Source organism: Rhinatrema bivittatum, chromosome 16 (assembly GCF_901001135.1).
Source record: "Rhinatrema bivittatum chromosome 16, aRhiBiv1.1, whole genome shotgun sequence".
Taxonomy (NCBI): domain Eukaryota; kingdom Metazoa; phylum Chordata; class Amphibia; order Gymnophiona; family Rhinatrematidae; genus Rhinatrema; species Rhinatrema bivittatum.
Window position 1 is genome coordinate 38,912,865 of NC_042630.1, and position 24,840 is coordinate 38,937,704.

General features: G+C 46.3%; 1 protein-coding gene across 3 annotated transcripts in view; it reads right to left on the minus strand.

Moving 5' to 3' along the window:
• The window catches only part of CFAP45 (cilia and flagella associated protein 45), a 109,249-nt gene that overhangs the window by 55,489 nt on the left and 28,920 nt on the right, over positions 1-24,840 (minus strand). For all 3 annotated transcript variants that reach the window (XM_029580283.1, XM_029580282.1, XM_029580284.1), the window contains 5 exons: positions 12,174-12,318; positions 10,714-10,884; positions 9,205-9,383; positions 8,746-8,875; positions 8,071-8,217 (listed from right to left, as the gene is read on the minus strand). In XM_029580283.1, coding sequence (XP_029436143.1) covers positions 8,071-8,217; positions 8,746-8,875; positions 9,205-9,383; positions 10,714-10,884; positions 12,174-12,318 — 772 coding nt within the window. The remainder of the gene's footprint in view (positions 1-8,070; positions 8,218-8,745; positions 8,876-9,204; positions 9,384-10,713; positions 10,885-12,173; positions 12,319-24,840) is intronic.

Consider the following 24,840-nt stretch of genomic DNA (forward strand, 5'->3'; position numbering starts at 1 on the left):
ACATCTTGAGTATCGCGCCATCTCAAGAAAGACATAGTGGGCACAGAAAAGGTACAGAGAAAGGCTAAACAGATTAGGGCTCTTTAGCTTGGAAAAGAGATGACAGAGGGGATAGGATTGAGATTTATAAAATCATGAGTGGGATGGAATGGGTAGATAGAGAACGGTTATTTACCCTTTCAAACACTAGGACTAGGAGACGCTCCATGAAATTAGCAACAGGCAGATTTAAAACAAATCATAGGAGTACTGATAATTTCCTTTTCCTTAATCTAGACAAATGGGTTCAGGACCAGTGGGTTATGCACCTTTGTTGCTTTTTGTTGGTTTTTCTGTTCTTAAGCTACAGAGTAATAACTCAGGCTGCTGCATTTTGCAATAATTGCAATCTCCTCATGGCAACTTCCATTATTCCCATATACAGGGAATCAGGGCCGGCACGTCCATTAGGTGAACTCAGGTGGTCACCTACAGTGCCGACCCTTAGGGGGGCGCCGAAGGGTATCCAGGTTGTGCCGCAAGCAGATTTGTCCGGCCGCAAGGAACGCGAGCTACTCGCGGTCCTGAGAAGCATAGAGTCGAGGTGCAAATGAGGTAGGAGGAGTCGGGCAAGAGACCGGTGGGGATGGCGCAAGGCAGAAGTCACCTAGGGTACCTCCTACCCTTGCACCAGCCCTGCAGGGAATTACAATAGTCAGTCCAAGAAAGGAGTAGAATACTAGAGACTGTTGCAAGCTCTGATTTTCCTAAACAACATTTTAGTCTACAAATCATACATAGTACATAAAAGACCGATTTAGTTTTGACATCTGACTAGACATAGATTAAAAAACTGTCCAGCATCGCCCCTAGAACTGATGGTACAGCTTTGTCCTTCATTCTAGGTGTTAATCAGTTTACAATCGAGTGTCTAGCGAACCAGACAGCCTCTGACTTCTGGGGATTATTTTTCAATTTATGCTTGAATAACCAAACAACGATCCCATCAACCCAGCCTCAGACTTTGAGATTTCATTGTGTGAGGGTCTGAAAATGAAGTGATGACTTGGAGGTCATAGCTGCTAAAACCATACTCCTGAATCAAAACAGCCGGTGGAGCTAAAAGCAAATAAACAATGAACAGAGAGAGGCGTGATCCTTGGGGGGGGGGGGGGGGGGGGGGTGCCACACTGCATTTGCTGTAAATCGGAGCCTTTTTCACTCCATTTAAGTTTAAAAAGTCTACTGCTAACAAAAGAAGACTTCAAATCAATTAAAAGGTAACCCCACCCCCCCCCCCGAGATCCAACCTTGTTCCTAAACCCGGCAACAGCAACTCGTGATCTATTAAGTCAAATGCTGTGATCAAAACATTCTTCCCTTTATTCAAAGTTAATCCTGCTTTGTTAGCAAAAGCAATTCCATACTATGTTCTTTCCTAAATCCCGACTGCCTGGGAGGAGAGCATTAACCTTGTCTGAATAATCTGATAGTCGGGCAGACACCACTTTCTCCATTAATTTCATTAAGAATGGGAGGTTCAATAATGGGCAGTAATGCCTTATATCTTCTTTAATTAATAAAACTGGGCAAATTATGAAAATGGTTAAAGAATCAGAGATCACCCCCCTATCTTAAAACAGGTATTTATTAAACTTGCTCACCACTCAGATAACAAGAGATCCGGACTGTTTACAGATTACTGGAAAGAAGCTTTTCAATGCTCAAAAACACTGACTCTTACCACTACCATTTGTTCCTCAGGGTAGAAGTTCAAGAGCCTCAGCCTCCTCTCTCACAGAATGATCTTCTACTTTAATACTATTATTACTTTCCGAAACCAAATTGTTAGAAAATTCTGACTGAATAGCTAAAAACAGCACTTAAACCATCCCCGCTGAAAGAAATAACAGCTTAAGAAGAGAGAAAAAAAAGGAGAGTAGAAACATGAGAGTGGAGATAAGTACAAGAGTGGTTTAGGAGAGGGAGAGAAGTCTGTGCTGAAAGCAGAATGCAGGAGAAAGGAAAATTTGTTTCTTACCTGATAATATTCATTCCTGTAGTACCAAGGATCAGTCCAGACTGCTGGGTTATGCCTCCCCTCCAGCAGATGGAGTCAGAGAAAAGCTGAAAAGCACCCCCTAGATATACTGGTGTGCCACCTGCGAACCCTCAGTATAAAGAATATCAAAGCAGAATGAAACATATAATCATCCACTCCTGCTGAATAGTAAACTCTTTTAACACAACCAATGACTAGATCAAGTAGATATATTGCTCTGAAAACACAAAAAACCTGTCTCCCTATATGAAAATAGAAAACCCTGTATAACTTGCATGAAACTACACATCAACACGTATTCTGATACTCTGCAGCGGCAGGAACTGTAAAGAGACAAAGGAACAGAAAGAAATACGAGCGGACTCTTCAGTAACAAACAGACTTGGGCGGGCGTCTGGTCTGATCCTAGGTACTACAGGAACAAAAATTATCAGGTAAGAAACTAATTTTCCTTTCCCTGTACGTACCAGGATCAGTCCAGACTGCTGGGATGTACCCGAGCCGCCTTAAATTAGGTGGGACCCAGAGCGTCCCGCTCGAATCACACTGCTACCAAAAGAATCCGCTGACGGATCACGGACATCCAACTGATAATGTCTAGCAAATGTGTGCAAGGACTTCCAAATGGCCGCCCTGCAAATTTCTTGGGAAGACACAAACTGACTTTCAGCCCATGATGCCGCCTGAGAATGGAGAGAGTGAGCCTTAAACCCATCCGGTACTAGCTGTCCGCACCCAATGTATGCGGAAGCAATCGCGCTTTTCAGCCAGCGGGCGACAGTAGTCTTGGAAGCCTGAAGACCCTTCTTGGGGCCATTCCACAAAACAAATAGATGATCCGACCGTCGAAAATCATTAGTCACCTCCAAGTACCGCAGAAGTGCCTGACGGACATCCAAATGCCTCAGATCCCGACCTTGAGAAGAGTGGATATCCTCCTCAGAAAAGGCAGGTAATTCCACCGCCTGATTGACGTGGGAGGCCAAAACCACCTTAGGCAAGAAAGAAGGTACTGTGCGCAGGGATACCCCGGACTCAGATATACAAAAAAACGGCTCCCTGCATGACAATGCCTGAAGTTCCGAAACGCAACGCGCTGACGAAATAGCCACTAGAAATACTGTCTTGAGAGTTAAATCCTTCAAAGTGGCTCTCTTGATAGGTTCAAATGGTGAAGCGCAGAGACCACGGAGAATCAAATTCAAGCTCCAGGGTGGACACGGCGCCCTCACTGGGGGACATAGATTCCTAACCCCGCGTAAAAAACAAGCAACATCCGGGTGGCAGGCAAGAGAAGAACCGTCAATCCTGCCCCACAGACAGCCCAGGGCCGCTACCTGCACACAAAGCGAACTGTAAGCTAAGCCCTTCTTCAAGCCGTCCTGCAAAAACGCGAGAATATGCCCCATGGAGGCCTTCCGTGGGGACAGCTTCAACCCACTGCACCAGGAGTCAAAAACCTTCCAAACTCTAGCATAGGCGAGTGACGTCTAGGTCTTGCATGCCCTAAGGAGGGTGGAGATCACCGCTTCTGAGTAACCCTTCTTTCTCAGTTGTCTCCGTTCATAAGCCAAGCCGCTAGACAAAAGCGATCCGCCAGATCGAAAGATACTGGGTCCTGACGCAGAAGATTCAGGAGATGACCGAGACGCAATGGACCGTCTACCACCAGGTTGACAAGATCCGTGAACCATGGCCTTCTTGGCCACTCCGGGGCCACTAGAATTACCAGACCCCAGTGGGACTCTATGCGTCTTAGAACCTTTCCCACCAGGGGCTACGGGGGAAAACACATAGAGGAGGATGTGTGGAGGCCAAGGAAGTACCAGAGCATCCACCCCTTCCGATCCGTGTTCCCTCCTTTGACTGAAGAAACGAGCTGCTTTGGCGTTTAACTGTGTCGCCATTAAATCCAAGTGCGGGGTCCCCCAACGGCGAATTAGGAGTTGCATCGCCCCGGCCGACAACTCCCACTCTTCTGGATCCAGGTGTTGTCGACTGAGAAAATCTGCCTGAACATTGGCCACGCCTGTGATGTGGGAAGCCGCGATGTGGGTCAGGTAGCGTTCCGCCCAGTCCATCAATAAACTTGCTTCAGCAGCCACCGGACGACTTCTTGTGCCCCCTTGCCTGTTTATATATGCCACGGTTGTCGCGTTGTCTGACAGAATTTGTACCGCCTGATGGTGCACCATCGGGAGAAGTTGACGCAAGGCCAGATGAACCGCCCTGGTCTCCAAGTGATTGATTGACCATGTGGCTTGTCGAGGGGACCATCATCCTTGCACTGCTCGGGACTGACATACCGCCCCCACCCGGTCAGACTGGCATCTGAGGTAACAATGATCCAAGGTGGAGGTTCCAAGTCCACCCCCTGAAGGAGATGGTCCGGTATCAACCACCAACTGAGACTGGACTGCGCCGGTTCCGGCAACGGTAATAGCATGTGATAGTCCTCTGACTTGGGATCCCAGCGGGAAAGTAGCGCTCCCTGCAAAGGGCGCATATGAGCAAAGGCCCAACAGACCATTTCCAGAGTAGAGGCCATATGCCCAAGTACCTGTAAATAATCCCAGGCCATAGGCAAGGGCAGCTCCAACAGGCTCCGCACTTTAGCCATTAAATTGACCATCTGCTGGCCGAAGTATCGAACCGGGCTCCCAGAAATTCCAGTTGCTGAGTTGGGGCTAATTGGCTCTTCGCGAAGTTGATTACCCAGCCTAGCGCTTGCAGCTGATCCAACACTGACTGAACCGCTAACTTGCACAGAGCCTCCGACTTTGCCCGTATGAGCCAATCGTCCAGATAGGGATGCACTAATATCCCTTGGGGGTGAAGAGAAGCCGCACCTACTACCAATACCTTGGTGAAAATTCTGGGGGCTGTCGCCAAACCGAACGGCACGGCGCAAAACTGATAGTGGTCCCCCAGAACCATGAACCTCAGAAATCTCTGATGATGCTTCTGGATTCCAATGTGGAAATATGCCTCAGTTCGATCTAAAGAAGCCAAAAACTCTCCCTTGTGGATGGCCGCAATGACAGACCTCAGCGTCTCCATCCAAAAACGTGGAACGCGTAAGGCTCTGTTGACCTGTTTCAAGTCCAGGATTGGTCTGAACATTCCTTCCTTCTTTGGAACCACGAAGTAAATCGAATACCGACCGGTCCGAAGCTCGGCAGGCGGAACTGGGACTACAGCTCCCAGTGCCTGTAAACGAGAGAACGCCTGCACAATTACTTGCTGCTTTGCTGGAGGACCGCAGGGAGACACAAGAAAGATCGCGGAGCGGACAAGCAAAATCCAAAACGTAACTGTGACTTATAATGTCGAGGACCCACTGGTCAGATGTTATCTTGACCATTTCCTCCCGAAACAGGGACAGCCAACCCCTGATTAATGGACTGGAGGAATGGGTCGGCGCTTCTTCATTGCGAAGTCTTGTTGGGAGTAAAAGCATGCGATGCCCCCGAACGTTGAGGCCGTCTGCCACGAAAGGAATGCGTCCAAGCTTGTGACCGAGACACCTGTTGTCTCTGTGAGAAGGAAACACCCCTCCCCGCACGGAACAGACATTGGCCACGAAAATGGCCTCTGAAAGTACCAAAAGTGCGAGACTGCCTGGGTTTGTCTTCGGGCAGCTTGTAGATCTTATTGTCCCCCAAGTCCTTAATGAGCTGCTCCAGCTCGTCCCCAAACAACCATTTCCCCTTAAAGGGGAAGGAACCTAAACGGGACTTGGAGGAAGCATCTGCAGCCCAGTATCGAAGCCAGAGCAGTCGCCTTGCGGATACCGCCGAGGACATAGTGTGTGCGGAAGTCCAAAGAAGATCATATAAGGCGTCTGCGATATAGGCGACCACGGATTCCATGCGGTTAGCCTGCTCCGCCTCTTCAGGCAGTAGGTCCTGGGCCATAAGCAATTGCTGGACCCAGCGAAGCATAGCCCTCTGCATGAGGCTGCTACAGACCGCGGCCTGGACGCCTAGCGCAGAAACTTAAAAAATACGCTTCAACAAAATCTCCAGCTTCCAATCCTGGAGATCCTTAAGCGCTGATCCTCCCATCACGGGAATGGTAGTATGTTTAATTACGGCCGTGACTGCCGAGTCCACCTTGGATAGCTTGAGAAGATTTAAGGACTCAGCTGGGAGGGGGTTCAGCTTCTCCATAGCCCTGCTAACTCTTAATGAAGCCTCGGGAAAATCCCATTCCCTAGAACCTATCTGAAATAATTTTGGATGAAATGTAAAGGTTTGTGGGGGCTCCCTAATCCCCGCTAAAACAGAATCCCCCGGGGAAGTATCTGCCTCCAGCGGGGGCGCCGGAATCTCTAGTTCTTTTAACACATGTGGGATTAAGGGATCCAGCTCGTCCTTACTAAATAAACGGAGGATCTGGGGATCATCCCATTCAACTGGGACATGCCCATCTAAATCACCCCCCACATCCTGAACCAAGGGGTCTTGGAACGGGACCGCTGGCTCTGTAACATCAGGGTTTACTGGTGGCCGGGGACAACGAACCCCTGCATTCCCAGTGTCAGCAGTAGACTTGGAGATTTTAGGGGGAGAGGGACCCGAATCCTCCCAGCCAGCCTCGGCCTCTAAGAAGGCCTGATGCATCAACAGGACAAACCGCGAAGAAAACGGGACTGGCCTCTTTAAAGTCTCCCCCGCAGGCCGGGAGGGGGGGGGGGGGACAAGGAGCCGTGAAATTGCAATCGCGCTGCGGGCTGAGGGCCGGAGGAGAAGCAGGAGGGAACTCCCCTCCTTCAGACGCTGTTTCGTCAATGCTTGGCGTGGGCAAGATGGCCGCTGCTCCCTCTTCGAGTGGGGGCGGGGCCGGTCTCTGCCCCCGAGCCATCGGCACTCTCCGCGTTTCGCGCGGCCGTGAAAGGGGGGACCCGCGGGCAGCGCGCGGCCGCTGAGAGGGTCCCTCGCCCCCGGGAAGACATCGGGAGAGCCGCACCCCCGAATCCCCACAGGCCGAAGAACGTGGCATAGCAGTGCCGGAGCTGCTGAAGAAGAAAAAGCGCGAAAAAACGGCACAGCCCTGACTGAAGAAAAGGAAAACGTGCTGGGTGACAAGGCCACCCCCTCCGGAGTCCTGGGACCCTAGCATGCCAGGCCGGGGCTAAGGAAGAGTTCAATAGCCTGCCACCAACAGGACTTACTGTTATGCTTTATAACATTTTTTTTTGCTCACAAAAGGGAAACCTTGTCCCTGTTTCCTTTCCTTGCTAGCTGAGCCCCCTTCAGAGGTAAGGACACCCCTGGAACATACAGACGGGGGGGGGGGACAGGGGGAGGGGGGAGAGTGACCGGCCCACCGGTGAATACTCCTCCTGGTCACCGAGGGATCAACTATCTCTGGGGAACAGGCATTAGGGCACTGCCCTGCCAAGAATTAGACCCTCGCACAGCGCATGTGAAAAGAAAGGGCAGAAGCTAAACCAATCCGCTGTTCTAACTACCTTCAAGTAAAAGAAATTGGTCTAGTCAAAGGTCATTGAAATGTCAAACCTGGACAAAAACTCTAATTTTGAAAGGATCAGGACCGCAGGTTATGCCTCTCAATCTGCTGGAGTCAGAGATAATATTGAGGGATCGCAGGTGGCACACCGGTATGTATAGGGGTGCTTTTCAGCTTTTCTCTGACTCCATCTGCTGGAGGGGAGGCACAACCCAGCAGTCTGGACTGATCCTGGTACGTACAGGGAATGGGGGATGAGCTGTAGGATGGGGAGGAGTGGGGTGTAATGAGAAAGGAGGATGAGATGTAGGGAGGGGCAGTGAGGAGAGCACAGGATGGGGAGGAGGGGGTGTAATGAGAAAGGAGGATGAGATGTAGGGAGGGGCAGTGAGGAGTGGGAAATGAGGGATGTGGTGTAGGGAGTGAGAGAGTGGCCTGTGAAGATGAGACTAATCCCTCCCTATCCTTACAGCCCCGCAGTATCCATTGCACTCTCTTGGTGTTACATGGTCATTCTGCCTGCTCCCAGTTTCCTTCCCAGCACAGGGACCTACCAGTTTCCACTTCTGGTACTCAAGGACATGGAGGTCAGCCAGCTTGTCTTGCTCCTTCTTTTCTAGCTTCTGCCGCTCGTTCTCAGCATTCACCCGTTTAATCTCCGCTTGAATCAGCAACTGCTCCTCCCGCCTGCGCTCCATATCCTGAGGGAAAAAGAGCCGTAAAGAGATACCGAGGGAAGGAGAGAGAGATGTAAAAAAAAAAAAAAATGAATGGCAAGGGTGACGGAGTGACTGAGAGAAAGAAAGAGAGACACAGACAGCAGCTTTGGGATCAAGGCACAATGACTTAAGTGTCTTGATGATCAGTTTTAATACCTTGAGCCAGATGCTCTTCTCCAAGTAAGGGGAGCGGAGAAGGTTGTTCAGTACTGTATCAATGTTATTCTCCTGGGGACACTGTGATACAGCGAGGCTATTCGAACAGCCAAAGACGACAATCCCTCTTCTCTGTACAAGAGGGTCTCCTGAAGCTCCAGTCACATATTAGGTGACTTACAAGCTACTAAAACATCACAGAAATTTATGTTTCAATGATTTTAACCTCCGATCCACCACGGACATTATCAGTAATTTGAACCCAAGATTCAGGGGTCTAATTAAAAAAACTCTTCAGTACCTGATAACATCAAGCTCTGTCTGTGCCTCTCTGTCATTGCCCCATCTTCTTACCCTGAAATCTTCCATTTGCATCTCCTCCAGGTACCTTAGTAGCTCCTGAGCCTCCTGCTCCCTTTGCTCCTCCTGCAGAATCCGGTTCTCGGAATTTTCTGATATCTGCTCGATAACATGAAGTTTCCCTCTGAGGAAGGAAAGGATGCCCGGCATTACGCTTAATATGGTAAAAGTGAGACACAGGTCATGCTGGCAAGTGTGCACATGGCATGATGATATTAAACATTAATTCTAGTGCATCAGAGCCACACACACATTCACTGAGAGGGAATGGAGTGCCACGCACATCCAGCAACATGGTAAATCTCTCTCTGGTATTTCAATGGACACTGAGATGGGAAAAAAAAATGTCACAGCCCCCTTGGCCTCAGCAGAACTTTGTTTCAGATTAGGAGATGTGCCTCTTGATGTCTGGCCACTTTTGCTATGTCTGCCATAAACGGATATTAGCCTTACCTGATCATTTCCTGTTTCCTCCTCTCATCTATCTCCTCCTGCCTCTGAATGGCTTTCTGCCTGTCCATCTCCATCATCTGGTCCAGGCGTTTTTCCTCTGCTTCCATCTCCTTCTCAATCAGCTCTTTCTCAAGGACCTGGGCATCTCGGATGGCATGGCACTTGGCATTCAGAACCAACTGCAAGGGACACAGCAGTCAGAACCTAACCACATAAGCATCCAAGCAGGGGCAAACTGGGGAACCAGAGGGGCACAAACACAGACTGGGCAAGATGGAGAGAAACAAGTGAGGGATAAAGAACAGACTGGCAGAGAGATGAAAGAAAAGAAAAAAAAATGGAGCGTTTGGTGGCTTTGAGGTATTGTCAGAAAAAATCAGAACAAGAGAAAACAGATAGGCCATGTAGTAAGCATAAAGAATGTTAATCAAACTGTGTGTATGAAGATATTCAACAAGACAGACTATGAGAAAAAAGGTAAACACAGATCGGCTACGCTCATCTTTAGGTCTGCAGTAGATACTCCATCAATCTCAACAGACGGGCCAAGGACTCCAAGTGCCTGAAAAATGACCCACAACAGATCGCGGCACGCTGGCAGGACTTTACAACAGATGCCAGCTCCGCACCTTCCATGAGCCCGCAGACAAGAAATTCCCCTGTCCAACCAGTGTAATCGGACTCTACATGAAAAAGAAGAGGTACCAGTCTAATAGGCCAGAGGATGCTCTTGGTGCCCTGTAAGGACGGCCAGTCTTTACCATAATCTCCCGATACCTTCCTTTCAGTCATTTGCTCTGTATTGTGCAGGGTACAGTGGTGAGTGCCTGCTGTCCTAAGAGGGCTGCAGGGCAAAACAAAGTCATCAGTGAGGTGGGACTACTTGGTTCTCACCTCAGACTTCCAACGTCTGGTCAAAAATTCTTTGTTACTTCCAAGGAAATTTCTATTTTTCCTTCCATTCTCCTCTTTCCCCATTGAATTCTAGGAGGTTGGCCTGCGTTAAGCATTTTTGCCTTCTTGCTCTTGACGTGCTCATTTTGCTTCCTCCACCCAACTCCAGATGTTGGTGAGGTCAAAAGAGCGCCAGCATTTTGGGACTGGGATAATAAGGATCACGGATATTGTAAGGAAGCCGATAACGTTTTACACTATTCTAAATCAAGGCCTGTGGAGGTTTTGATGATGAATGCCGACAGCCAATCACTTCCATTTCCTCCTGTACACAGAAACTTGTTCATCTAAAATCCTACTTTAGTGCATGACTGCTTATCTTTGAAAAAGCAGCCCATGAAAACAGAATGCTGGAGACAGAAGGAACAATGTAAGCGAGAGCCAGAAAGAGAAAGGCTAGAAATCAGAAGAGAGGAGCAAGAAAGCCAGGAAAGGCAGTGCCAGCAGAAGGAAAAGGAGAAACTGAATGAAGGAGAGGATGGCAGGTGGCCCTAGGAGTGGATCAAGGTCAGTATGGAAGAAGAAGGAGGCAGTCGCTGGCCGAGTAACCCCCACCTCATTTATCTTTTTGACCTCTTCCTCCTGCTCCATGCGTAGGTTGTTGGCCCGCTGCAGGAGGTACTGGGCCCGCTGCTGGGCCTCCTCTTCCAGGGCGCTCAGCTTCTCGTTCTTCCTCCGCTGCAACTCCTTGTGCTTCATGAAGTTCTTGCGCTTCGTCATGTCCTCCTGGAATGGAAAATGCTGCAGCTGAGAGGGTCTTCTCGCTAATCTCACGGGGAGGATCCCGAGGACGCCCGCTAAATGCACGCCCAAAGCTCCTGCATTCAGCAGGTGCAATTCTCCGTGGGTCCCTTCTTCCCTAGTACCTGTGGATTTCCCCCTTTGAGAACTGGGGCAAGGTCTGCAGGGGAAAGCAGCCGTGGACGTTGGACTTAACCCTCAGCAGGCTTGGGTTAGCTCATTACTAGAATGCCGAGGTTAATGACACGGTGCTTATGATCATCCGCTTGAAGGAATTTTTTTTTTAGTATGCAAAGCAAAACTTCCATGCCAAACGCTTCTAAATGCACTACAGGGATCATTTTCAACACAATGTATGCGTTCCATGCAGTTTGAAAAATGACCCTGGAGGTTGTAGGCATAAAGGTAGATGCGGAAGCGATTTTGCATATAGTTTTCTGCATTCTGCAAAGAGGCAGCATAAACAGCCTTGCAAATATGTATGCCTGCTCCCTAGTGGGTGGCAAATGCACGTACCCAGATCACACGAAGGGGCACCCAGTCCTGTTAATTTACAAAGTACACGCGGACCTCAGCCCTAAGTGCACTGTTATAAAATTGAGCTCAACAGCCGTTTATGCGGGTCTCTTGCCATTTACCCGGGTATAGAGGCCGTCTGAATACTTCCCACCCTGATTGCAGGGAAAAACATGGGCGCTGGTCTGCTACACGTGAACTTTCACCTGCACATTCGTGGAGGCATTCCCGGGTGGGCTTAGGTCAGGGGAGGCAACAACGCCCATAGTTATAATAAAAAAAAGCGAGTCCTTTTTCCTTTGTAAATTGATACAAAGACCGTGGATAAAAATATTCTTAGACTTTGCTCCCTACATCATAAGCAAACTCATCATGGACAGGAGAGAAGGAGGCAGGCAAATGCCAGGCTTCCCAAACCTCTGCAAGGACCATTTTGAAAAGGATTTACCTGGGGCTGAAACTTGCCCGCCCCTTGGAGGCTAAATCTAGCCATGGAGTTTCACAAAGAATGAAAAAGGGGCATTTACAGGAACGGGGGGGAGGTCAGGGGAGAGAATGCATGCACAGGGGGATTTGATTTTCAAATCGTATGTAGTTTCTTATTTAGATCTTGCCTGCAGTTAGAGCAGGTGCAAAATCCAAGTAGTTGTAGACCCTGCAGGCGTGAATTTCAAAAGGGAAACTATCCAGGAAGGATTCAAACCACCACCCCCCCTCCCTCTCCCCACCATCCTTTGGAAGAGCAATTAGCTTCCTACCACGAGGAGTGCCTTTTGTTCACTGAGGGCCTGGCGAGCTGCTTCTCGCTCTTCCTTTGTCAGGAACCGGGAGGCAGATTTGATCCGCTGGAAATCCAGGGGGCTCATGATTAGGGACTCTCCTGAAGGGTCATCTGAGGGAACTCTGTCAAGAATTGCACACACTGAGTGACCAAAGGAAAAATCAAGGCAGCTTTTGCGCACATCATTCAGGCTGGACAATGCTAACAAAATGAATTTGTTAAGCGGCAGCATACAGAGCCTACCAGATTACCAAGCATGAATGTGGCTTGCCAGGCCAAGAGATTTACAATATCCCCCCATGCCCAAAATCTTGCCGTGTTTTGCTTAGTTTCAGAGGACTAGACTGACACCATCTCTCTCAGAGTATCTGAGTTCACTCACCAGGTTCACCCACTCCCTTCCCATGCACTGAGGAATACTTATGGATAAAAATTCCATGTGGGATCAGTAAGAGTAAAACAGAATACTACCGGCCCCCTGGTCAAAATGAAGAAACAGACTGTGAAATGCTAGCTGAAATTAAGAAGCATATAAATATGGAAACACAATTACCCCGCTACTAACTGGATGAAAGTCTCATTGGGACATAGTAGAAAGGTTAAGTTTCTAGATGCCATAAATGACTGCTTCAGGAAGCAGCTGGTCCTAGAACGGATGGGAGGGGCAGCTACTTTAGATCTAGTCCTCAGTGGAATGCACAACCTGGTACAAGTGATTACTGTGGTAGGGCCATTAAGCAAAAGCAATCACAATACGATCTAATTTTATATAATCACTGGAGGAAGGACATTAAGTAAAACTACTACAGTAGCATATAACATTAAAAAGGGAGACTATAATGAGGAATAAGCAGTTACATGGGTGAAAAGTTTGCATGAGACATGGATATTAAAAATACCATTTTGGAAGCCCAGATAAAATGTATTCCTTGCATTAAAAAAGGTTGAAGGAAGACCAAACAACTGCTAGTGTGATTTAGCGGTGAGGTGACAGAGGCAGTTAAAGCTAAAAGAGCATCATTCAAAAAAATGGAACGCAGACCCAAATGAAAAAAAATAGCCAAGAGCATAAGCACTGGCAAGTTAGTTATAAACTGTAGTTGGGCAAAGAGATACTTTGAGAAAAAGCTTGCCAGTGAAGCAAAAGCTAATAGCTCAAGTACATTTAAAGCAAAATACCTGTGAAGGAATCAGTTAGGTTGCTAGATGCTCAATGGGAGGACAAGGAAATTGCATAAAAATTGAATGCTTTGCTTTAGTCTTTACAGAGGAGGATGTTGAGAATGTTCTGTCCCCAGCAGTGGGTACATGTTTGTGTCTGTATATACTGTGCTTAGTGTTGAAACACCTTTTTGTAACCCACGATAAAAACCTGTGAGCCTTGCCTTTAAGGGAGCTTGCCCTTAAGAGAAGTTCCTTTCATCCTTTGCTTTCTCCCAGTTGGGAAGGGTCTGTATGCCCTCTCAATCTAACTTGAGTCTTCTTAAGTGCCTTATTGGCTCAAGGGACTGCCCTTCATGTCCCCCCCCCTCCCCCCGTGTCACGTGGTTCCTAGGCTCACTACCATTGGATCTTGCCCTCTAGCCCCAGCTTGTGGGGACGTTTCCTATAATCACTCTCCAAGACTGTTAGTCAGTCTCAGGCATGCTGCCTCAAAGCTAGAGGTGCCTGCAACCTCTGTGATACGATCAGCTTTTTTACATTTCTTCTTACCGCTTTAATTCTAAAGATTAATCAGTTTCAGAACCCCTTGCCTTCTTACCCTGCATCCCAAGAAACCCCGTTCTCCCCCCTCCTACCTATTTCCAGCTACAAAGATCCTTGCCCGGGCACTATACATTTGGAAGCGACAATTGTAAGTAACTAAAACTACTTGTACAATAAATAATTTCAAACTTAAAAGGATTTTTGTCTGAAGACTGATTGGGAAGGAAAGTTAGCTGTCTGGATGAGGGGAACATGGACGTTTTCTATTGAGCCAGCACAGAGAATATACCCACACTTGAAGCAACTAAAACAAATATTTGTGACCATGGAAGATGTAATAGATCATATTGACAAACTAAAAAGTAACAAATCACCTGGACTGGGTAGCATTCACCCCAAAGTTCTAAAAGAATTAAATCAAGAAATCGCTAACCTGTTACTAGTAATCTGTAACCTATAATTTAAAAGAGCCACAATTCCTGCAGACTGAAAAGTGGCCAGAGCAACGCCAAGTTTTAAAAAGAGCTCCAGGGTAATCCAGTGAGCCTGTCGATGCCAGGCAAAATGGTAGAAACTATTCTTGAAAACACAATCACTGATCATATAGAAAGACATGGCTTAATGGAGAAGAGTCAACATGGTTTTAGCAAGGGTAAGTCTTGTTTTAGCAATCTTTGAGAATTTTTTTGAAAGTATAAACACACATGTAGATAAAGGTGGCTGATATAGTGTATTTGAATTTTCAGAAGGCATTTGACAAAGGTCCCCCATGAGAGACTCCTCAGGAAATTATAAAGTGATGGGATAGGAGGCAGTGTTCTATGGTGGATTGATAACTGGGTAAAAGGTCGGAAACAGAGGGTAGGACTAAATGGTCAGTTTTCCAAAGAGAGGAAAGTCATTAGTGGAGTATCATAGGGATTGGTATTGGGACCTGTGCTGTTTAACATAATCATATATTATCTGGAAAAAGGAACAATGAGTGAGGTGATCAAATTTACAGATGAGACAAAATTATTTTAAGTTGTTAAAACAGGAGCTGATTGCGAGGAATTGCAGAAGGACCTTGTGAGGCTAGGAGACTGGGCAACTGAATGACAGATGAAATTTAATGTGGTAAAGTGCAAAATGATGCACATAGGAAAAATAATTCCAACTATGAGTACAAGATGCTGGATTCTTTATTGGGAGTCATCACTCAGGAAGGACCTTGGAGCCCTTGTGGACAATATGTTGAAATCCTCTGCTCAGTGTGCCACAGCAGTCAAAAAAGCAAACAGAATGCTAAGAATGATCCAAAAAGGAATGGAGAATAAAAGAGAAGATGATATATTGCCTCTGTATCGAGCCATGGTGTGACCGCACCTTGAGTACTGGTCACCCCATCTCAAGAAAGTCATAGCAGAACTAGAAAAAATGCAGATGAAGGTGACAAAAATGATAAAGGGGGTGGAACATCTTTCCTGTGATGAGAGACTACGCAGGCTGGGGCTCTTCAGTTTGGAAAAGAGAAGGCTAATAGGGAACAAGATAGAAGGTTATAAAATCATGAGGGGGTGGAACAGGTAAATGAAGGATGGTTATTTACCCTTTCAAATAATACTAACAAGGGGTCAAACTAACAGGCAAGCGATTCAAAACAGATCACAGAAAGTACATTTCTAGGTACCGATAAATGGATCTTATTCAAATGCTCTAAGTAAGGCGACGCATTGTCTGTCCCATTTACAGTCTTGGTTGACTAATGACCAAAACTAAGATCCTTTATTTGTCAAGGTTTCCATCGGATAATATACCCAAATATAAGCTAATTAACAGTATGAAAATCATGATTTCACAGGAAATACGTAATCTGGACATTATCCTAGATACTAAGCTGTCATTCCATCCACAAATAAAGCAAGTTGTGCAATTTTCTTACTTTAAATTGTAAATGCTTCGACGTTTTCATCCTTATCTAAATAAGAATGACTTAAAAACTGTCATACGTTCTTTAGTAATGTCTACAGCAATGCACTATACATCGACTTGCCTTTAAATACGACCTGCGCACTCCAATATGTTCAGAATTCAGCTCTGTGAACTGTGGCTGGAATCTTCATTAAAAATGTAGTATCATTGGTTGCCTGTTGTCCGGAGAATCAACTTCAAAGTGGCAAGTTTAGCCTTTAAGGGTATTAAAGGTTTGGTCCCAAGTAGTTTTAATTCTATATTGAAATTGTACCAGCCTGCAAGGGCACTGAGATCTAGCTCGCAAATGTTATTGGATGTACCATCTTTTAAATTAATTCAATGGGATGAATCAAGAGAGAGAGACTGTTCTATGTGCAAAGACCAACAATCTGGAATTTACCAGGGTATCTGAAGGTTGAAACAGGGCTTCTACAGTTCAGAAAAATGGTAAAAGCCTTATTTGTTCAGCAGGCATTTGAAATATAGCAATTGCTGAATGCAGACTGAGAAGCAATATCATGATGGTTGCTACTTTATTTCAGACGAAGTAGGTGATGAGCAGTGTCACAATGGTCTAAATCATTTTAGACTGTTGTATTCTGAATTTTTGTGTAAATCTATGTATAGTTTGTGGGGTATTGACTTGTTTCTATTTGTGGATGTTTTAATTGGAAACCGCCTAGAAATGTTGATAGGCAGCTAATAAATTCTTAAATATATACACTCTCTTGCAATGCACTACCAAGCTGTGGAATCTGATGCCAGAGGATGTGATCAAGGCGACTAGCACAGTGGGGTTTAAAAGAGGTTTCTACAAGTTCTTGGAGGAAACGTCCATAACACATTATTAGCCAATAGCCAGGTAGACTAAAGAAAGCTATTGCTATCCCTAGGAGTGAGTAAGAGGAATTAGATCTGCTTCATGGGATCTGCCAGGTGTTTGCCACCTGGATTGGAAGCAGGATGCTGGGCTTGATGGAACTTGGTCTGACCCAGCATGGCAATTCTTATGTTACATTCTTATGCCCTTACCTAACAGTTACCCAATAGTTTCCCACAACCTATCTAAGACTTGACCTAATATCAATCTGCCAAAAGAGAATTGCCTTTGTCCCTGCAGACCAGTCCAGACGAGCAAGTTATGCTCACTGACCAACAGATGGAAAAACAGTACAAAAGGCTTGCTGTTGTCACTCCATATAGGCAAACGTGCTGACCTCAGCCTGCCAGTATTTTCAGTCTCCAGCAGATGGTAGCCAAATATCCCATTCTATGGTCTGAGGTCTGGATAGATGTGATTGAAACTGCATGGGGGCTGCTCCTGAGGAGAAAATCTAGCATTTCCTGGCTCCGGTTAGCTTGATTTCAGGAAGCTCCCGTAGCGAAGGACTTGGTTTTCCTCCTCCGGTTGAGCACTGCCAGGACCAGGGGACTTCCAGCATTGCTGATAGGACTTGGGATTTATTTATTTATGAACATGTGATATTCCACCTGTTCCCAAAGTTGGTCTCAAGGCGGATTACAATAAATTTAAATGAACAGAGGCAATAGAACAGTTTACAGTCAAATAAGAATTTGCAGTTAATGAAGCACTGGAATACAGTATAGGAATTTTTTCTCCTTGTTTCCCCTTCCACCCCATCCCTGGCTACTTCCCAAGTAATGCTAGGTGACACAACCTCCGAATCAAGAGGTAGGTGGCCATCTGTCCAAGTTTTATGGGAGTTGGGTCCACATTATTTCAGATCAGTGGCACTTGGATATAATCCAAAGGGATTACACCCTGGAGTTCTCCCTCTTTTCAGATGTTTATTTTCCAGTCCAAAAGAGGCAATAAGCGCAAGTCTGGTTCTAGTCGTGGCATCTTAATGGGGCAGGATTTACATTCCATCTACTTTGTGGTCCCCTTGAAGAAAGGTTCCTTTGCCCAATTCTAGTCCTAATGAGAGGCAACAAATTTCTCAAAGTACCCCATTCCAGAATGGAAACACTAAGATCCATTATAATGGCAGTGAGATCTGGGAAATTTGGGATCTCCTTAGACCTGTCACAGGCATATCTGCATATCCCTATAAGGTTAGAACATCAGACATTTCTTCATTTTTTTGTGTTGGGGGGTCATTATCAGTTCCAGGCTCTGCCATTTGGTCTAGCCTTGGCTCTATGGACCTTCACGAAGGTCCATAGAGCCAAGGTGATAGACCAAATGGTGATAGTGGCAGCACCATTTGTGAAGGCAAGAAGTATTGGTACATCCTTATTTGGATCATGGGCTAATCAGGCTGAAATTGACAGAGGAGGTGTGCAGGTCACTCAAAAGGTAGTATGCTTCTTGCAAGATTTAGGCTGAGAGATGAACTTCAAGAGCAGTCTCTTTCCATGTCATACTTTGGAATACTCAGTTCCCTTTGACATGGAGAGAAGGACATCTTTGTTTGATAAGCCAAAGGTTTCAAAAACTGCAAGGTCAGATCCATGCCTTGACCTCAGTCTAGTGTCTGGCAATGTGGAGCTATCAGCAGCTTCTGGGGTCCATGGAGGCAGCATTGGATCTGGTCCCTTGGGCAAAGTCACATACGAGGCCTCTTCAAAGAGTACTGCTGTCTAGGTGGGACCTTCAGAGTCAGAATTGCTCCCTCAGGTATTTGGTTCACTGCGGGTGAAGATCAGACTCCACTGGTGATTGTCCACGAACAACTTGGACAGAGGTGTAGAGTTGGATCCTCCAGTGGGTATCACAGTAACAATGGATGCCAGTCTTTCCAGTTGAGGAGCTCATTGTCTTGATTAGTATGTGTAGGGCTTGTGGTCACAGGAAGAAGTGAAATGGTCCAAGAATGATTTAGAAGCCACAGCAATTTGGTTAGTGCTGCTCAGTTTTGCACATCTCCTTACAGGGCAGGCTGTCAGAATCTTGGCAGACAATGCTACAGTGGTGGCTTATGTTGATCGCCAGGAAGGCAAAAAGAATCCACAGGTGTCAGTAGAAATAGATCTGTGGAGAAGAATTTGAAATGCCTCTCAGCCTTGCACATCGCCAGAGCGGAGGATGTTTGAGCTGATTATCTAGGCCGGAACAACATCATCGAACCATGGGAGTGGTGCCCAATCTCAAACTATTTTTGTTCTGGTACAGCGAACTTGGAACATACTGATGATGGATTTATTGGAAACAACCAGAAATAGAAAATGCAAAGTTTCTTCAGTGGTCGGTAAGAAATAGGATCAGCAGGTCTAGATGCCTTGGTTTATTTTTGGCAATTGGGGTACTTTGGTATGTCTTTCCTCCACGGTCCATGGTAGGAAGAGTTCTTCACAGGATATTCCTGTCATCCAGGGTTAGTGATTCTGGCGACTCCAGATTGACCGAGACGTATTTGGTATGCTGACCTCATCCATCTGTTGAACAGTCATCCCTTGAGGCTGCCTCAAGAAAGGGAACTTCTTACACAGAGGCCAGTTCATCTGGAGGACCCAATTCGATTTTGTCTTATGGCTTGGATCTTGAGAGTGAAGACAATAGGAATCGGATGATGAAAACAAGCCTTTTATTAAGAATGCCCAACTCTGGCCGAGTTTCGCTCTTTTGCACAGAGCTGCCTCAAGGGCAACTAAAAATAGACATATAAATAATTAAAAACAAAATAAATAACATATATAAATGTACATACTCAAAATATACAGTACATAAAACATATATGTATGTCATAGTTAATAAATAAATAAATAAAAATAAAATAGTCACGTCTCAAAACAACAAAAGTGATTCAAAACTAAAAACAACTCCATATATAAGTGTACAAACTTATGAATGTAGTAAATAAAAAGACATTCAATCACACACAAAAGGTATCGGCTCCTTTTGTGTGTGATTGAATGTTTCATGATTAGGATCGTTTTTGCTCTTTGTGAATGTTTGGTAAATAAAAAGACAACATATATGTATGGCAGACATCAAAATGGTACAGAAGTTGAATCAGAGCAAACGATGTTCTAGGTCGAAGTAATGCAAAGGGATTGGAGGGGCTGACTTTGTGTCATAAATGATTAAAAATATACTAATAAATACTTCAACCTAGAACATCATTTGCTCTGATTCAACTTCTGTACCATTTTGATGTCTGCCATACATATATGTTGTCTTTTTATTTACTACATTCATAAGTTTGTACACGTATGTATGGAGTTGTTTTTAGTTTTGAATCATTTTTGTTGTTTTGAGACGTGACTATTTTATGACATACATATATGTTTTATTTTATGTACTGTATATTTTGAGTATGTACATTTATATATGTTATTTATTTTGTTTTTAATTATTTATATGTCTATTTTTAGTTGCCCTTGAGGCAGCTCTGTGCAAAAGAGCGAAACTCAGCCAGAGTCGGGCATTCTTAATAAAGGGCTTGTTTTCATCATCCGATTCCTATTGTCTTCACTGTTACACAGCCTACTGGATCAGCTACCGCTTTGTTTTTTGGATCTTGAGAGGTCATGACTATTTAGGAAAATGTATTCCCTGCATATGGTGATTATCTTGCTGAAAGTGAAGAAAAAGTCTTTGTCTTGGCGAAAATCTGAGTTTGAAACATCTTTGAGGTTGGTGCTCTGTCTGGCAAATAGTTCCAAAGTCAGCCTCCATTCCTTGTAATCTGGAATTTTTACAGGATGGTCTCATGAAGGGTTGGCCATATAAGGGCAGGTATTTGTCGCCTATCCGAATCTTTCCTGTTTTTTTTGTTTGTTTTTTTTAAGAGGGTTGAAACACACTAGACTTTTGGTCAGGAATCCTGTTCCTTTGTGGGATCTGAACTTGTTTTTGTCAGTTTTTGCAGATTTTTCCTTTGAACCTCTTAAGGGTATTCCCTTGAGGATGCTTTCCTTTAAAAGGTAGTCTTTCTGGTAGCAGTTTGTTCAGGTGAGGCCAATTTTGGAACTTCAGGCACTTTTTTGGAGGGAATCTTCTTATAAATTTCTCGGGATATGGTACGGTTTTGCACAATTCCCTCTTTTCTTCCTGAGGTAATGTTGGCTTGTCATCTGAATCAGATGGTCTCTCTACCCTCTTACAGTAAGCATGCAGAAGATTGGGGGTATACTGCTCTGCATTGTCTGGATGTTTACAGAGTTCTACTGAGCTATTTGAAAACTCCATAGATCTCAGGAAATCAGATCATTTGTTTATTTTCAGGCCGATTCAGCACGGTGCGCTCAGGCCGCGCGCACAGTAGCCCCCATTTGGACGTGTGTTTTTGATGCACTATTATTACCCCTTGGAAAACGCGCGTCCAACCCCCCCCCCCCCCTGAAACTAATAGCATGCTCAACATGCAAATGCACGATGTTGAGCCTATGAGTTAGTCCTGCTCGATACAGAAAGTAAAATGTGCAGCCAAGCTGCACATTTTACTCTCAGAAATTAACTCCTGCCAAAGGCAGGAGTTAATTTCGACCAGCACCAGGAAAGTGTTCAGAAAAGCAGAAAAAACTGCTTTTCTGTACACCCTCAGACTTAATATCATAGCGATATTAAGTCAGAGGCCCCAAAAATAAAAAAAAATTAAAAATCTTAAAAAAAAAAAAAGAAGAAGTTGAGCGTCTGAGAGGGAGCAAGGCCGCTCTTGGCAAAATTGACAATCCATCCGAGAGATTGGAGAAGCTGCAAGACTCTGTCGATCGCCCGCTGGCAAAGGTACAGGGACTTTGCTCGAATGAGCCAGTCATCCAGGTAGGGGTGGACTAGAATCCCCTCCCTCCGTAGGGCTGCTGCCACCACCACCATGACCTTGGTGAAGGTGCGGGGAGTGGTCGCTAGGCCGAAGGGTAAGGCCTGAAATTGAAAACGTTGACTGAGGATTTTGAAGCGAAGGAAGCGTTGATGTTCCTTGAGGATGGGGATGTGGAGATAAGCCTCCGTCAAGTCCAAGGAGGCTAGGAATTTTCCTCGGTGTACTGCCGCTATTACGGAGCATAACATCTCCATCCTGAAATGTGGGATCCTGAGGGCCCTGTTGACCATCTTGAGATCCAGGATTGGATGGAAGGAGTCTTCCTTTTTGGGGACGACGAAGTAGACAGAATAATGGCCTAACCCTTGCTCCTTCGGGGGTACCGGAAGGATGGCTCCTAAGTCCATGAGCCGGTCGAGTGTCTGACGTACTACATGTTGTTTCTTCACTGGGCCGCAGGGAGAGAAGAGAAACCTGTCCGTTAGGGGTCGAGGAAATTCTAAAGCATAGCCGTGCTATAGAATATCCAGAACCCATCAGTCTGAAATAATTTTGACCCACTCCTCAGAAAAGAGGAAGAGACATCTCCCTATCCTGGGAGTCAAAGAGTGGGCTGGCAATTGGAAGAGGCCTCCTGAGGGAGGCTGTCTCGAGCTGGTCTTTGACCGTGAAAGGAATGAGACCAGGACTGTGACCATGAGGAAGGAGGTCTTTGAGAGGTAGGTCTTGACTGTCAGAAACGCTGCTGACCCCGAAATAGGCTTCTAGTAGAATTGAACGTCCTGGAGGTCAGAGGATGATCCTCCGGCAGCTTATGCACCTTGTTCTCTCCCAGGGATTTGGTGAGTTGTTCAAGATCCTCACCAAACAGTAATTTGCCTTTGAAGGGGAGAGATCCCAGCTGAGTCTTAGATGAAGAATCAGCCAACCAATTACGGAGCCAGAGGAGACGCCTGGCAGAGACTGCTGATACCATTGATCTGGCCAGGATGTGGAGTAAGTCATATAGCACATCCGCTCCATAAGCTATTACCGCCTCTAGGCATTCTGCCTGTTGCACTTCCTCATATGGCAGGTCTTGAGCACCGAGCAGCTGTTGGACCCATCTGAGACCTGCACGCTGCATTAAAGAGCTGCACACTGTGGCTCTAACCCCCAAGGCTGATACCCATCTGAGACCTGCACACTGCATTAAAGAGCTGCACACTGTGGCTCTTACCCTCAAGGCTGATATCTCAAAAATCTTTTTGAGGTAGACTTCGAGCTTCCAATCCTGGAGGTCTCGGAGGGCAGCTCCACCCGAGACTGGGATGGTAGTCCTATTTCTGACCGCTGTTACTGACGCTTCTACCTTGGGGACCTTGAGGAGTTCTAGGAATTCCTCCAGGAGAGGATAGAGCTTGTCCATAGCCCTTCCTACTCTCAGACAAGACTCTGGAGAATCCCATTCTCTGGACAGCAATTGAAGGAGCATAGGATGAAACTGGTGGACGCATTCCGTCAAGGACGGGGTCCCCTTTCGTGGCCCCTGCACTGGTGCCAGGTGGATCCTATGGAGCCTCAATAACCAACTCTGCTAGGACATGGGGGATGAGAGGATCAAGTTCATCCCTCTGAAACAAGCGTAAGACCCTAGGGTCATCCCCTTCCATGTGCATGTGAGAAGTCAGATCATCTTGGTCCTGGTCCGGCCCCAGAGCACCCTGGGGAGAAGGATCCGGATGGGGGACCACCCTGACTCGGGAGGATCCCCGAAGAGATGCAGTGGACCCCTGAGGAACTGCAGCGGACTGCAGAGGATCTGTCAATCACCTTAGGAGGAGGGGGACCTGAAGATGCATCCTGACGCTGTTCCAAACTGGCCAAATAAGCATTGTGCAACAGAAGCACAAAATCCGCTGAAAAAAGGCTGGGGGGTGGAGGTCCTGAGTGAGGAATGGCAGGATGGTCCCCTGCCATTGCCCCCTGGCCTGGGGGGTTAACCTGAGTTAAAACCAGTGGGGAAGGAGAAAAACCGCAGTCTGAATCCTCATTTGGCTGCCTATGAGCGCCCGGCTCTGAAAACAAAATGGCTGCCGTTCCCGTGCTAGACGGGATCAGGGCCGGCCCCCCAGTGAGCAGTTGTGTCTGGGAGCGCAAAGCTGAATGTCCAGCCAGTCTCGAGGGACCCTCCCCACCGGGGAGGAACCTCGAACAAATGCCTTTGCGGGGGAGCCACGTCCCGGGCTCTCCGCAGACAGCACATCGCGCCGAGCGTGGCATGGGGGAAGGAAAAGTCTGGTAATACATGAGAAACACCCCCAGAGCCTGGCAGGAGCGGGTAAGAGAACCTTTGCTCAGAAAACGACGACCTGGCTTTTTACAAAAAGCAGAGGAATGTCCCCTCTCTGCTAACGCTGCCCCGAAGAAGGCGGCTTCTCAGGGCAGCGTGCCGCCATGAAGGGGGAGAGGTTGGACCACCAACATTCACCCCTGAAGTCAGAGAAGCCTGAGAAGAAAAAAAAGTACAAAAACTTACTAAATCTACTCTTGTTTATGCTCTCAAGTACACTCTTAGCTTTATCAACTGCTCTGTCAGGCTGACTGGCTACTTAGAGGTTATCAGATATTTACTGTAGTTACAGCCCAATTTTGTATCCCAACTTTCTTACACTATTCCAGAATAGCAATAATACAATGATACGATGATCCATTCCCCCACCCCCCAGTCTCTCTCCTATTTAACAACAACTAGTTTTTACTTTCAAAAAGGTACTTGATCCTTTGATGCAGGATTTTACACTTCAATCACACAAAAAATAGCTCTAGCTTTCCCTGACCTTCCATTCCTCTGCTCCATTGGCTCACTCTGCTCGTTTATTTGGCCTGTCTATTTTGATGGCTCTATGTTACAAGCCAAGTTCTCTTTATTAATGTGTTTGTTGAAAGGCTTCCTGTAGCCATTCCAAATCCTTCCAACTTCACATTACGGTCAGAGAAACTGGCACAATGTTGTGGAAAATCATCTGAACGAAGCTATTGTACATAAAATGCCATGGCATTGACGAAGACGACCCACAGCATAGTACAGCACAAGTTCATAAAGAAATACCAAACTTGGCAAACAATGTCATTGCAACTTTCTGTTTTATAACTCTTTACGCACACCCCCCTGCTCTTCTAGGGTACCCTAGGGAAGAGCCATGATGGAAAATGTGATATTTTCTACGCAGTAGATCCTCATTGATCTGAGCTGGCTATGACATCACAACATCA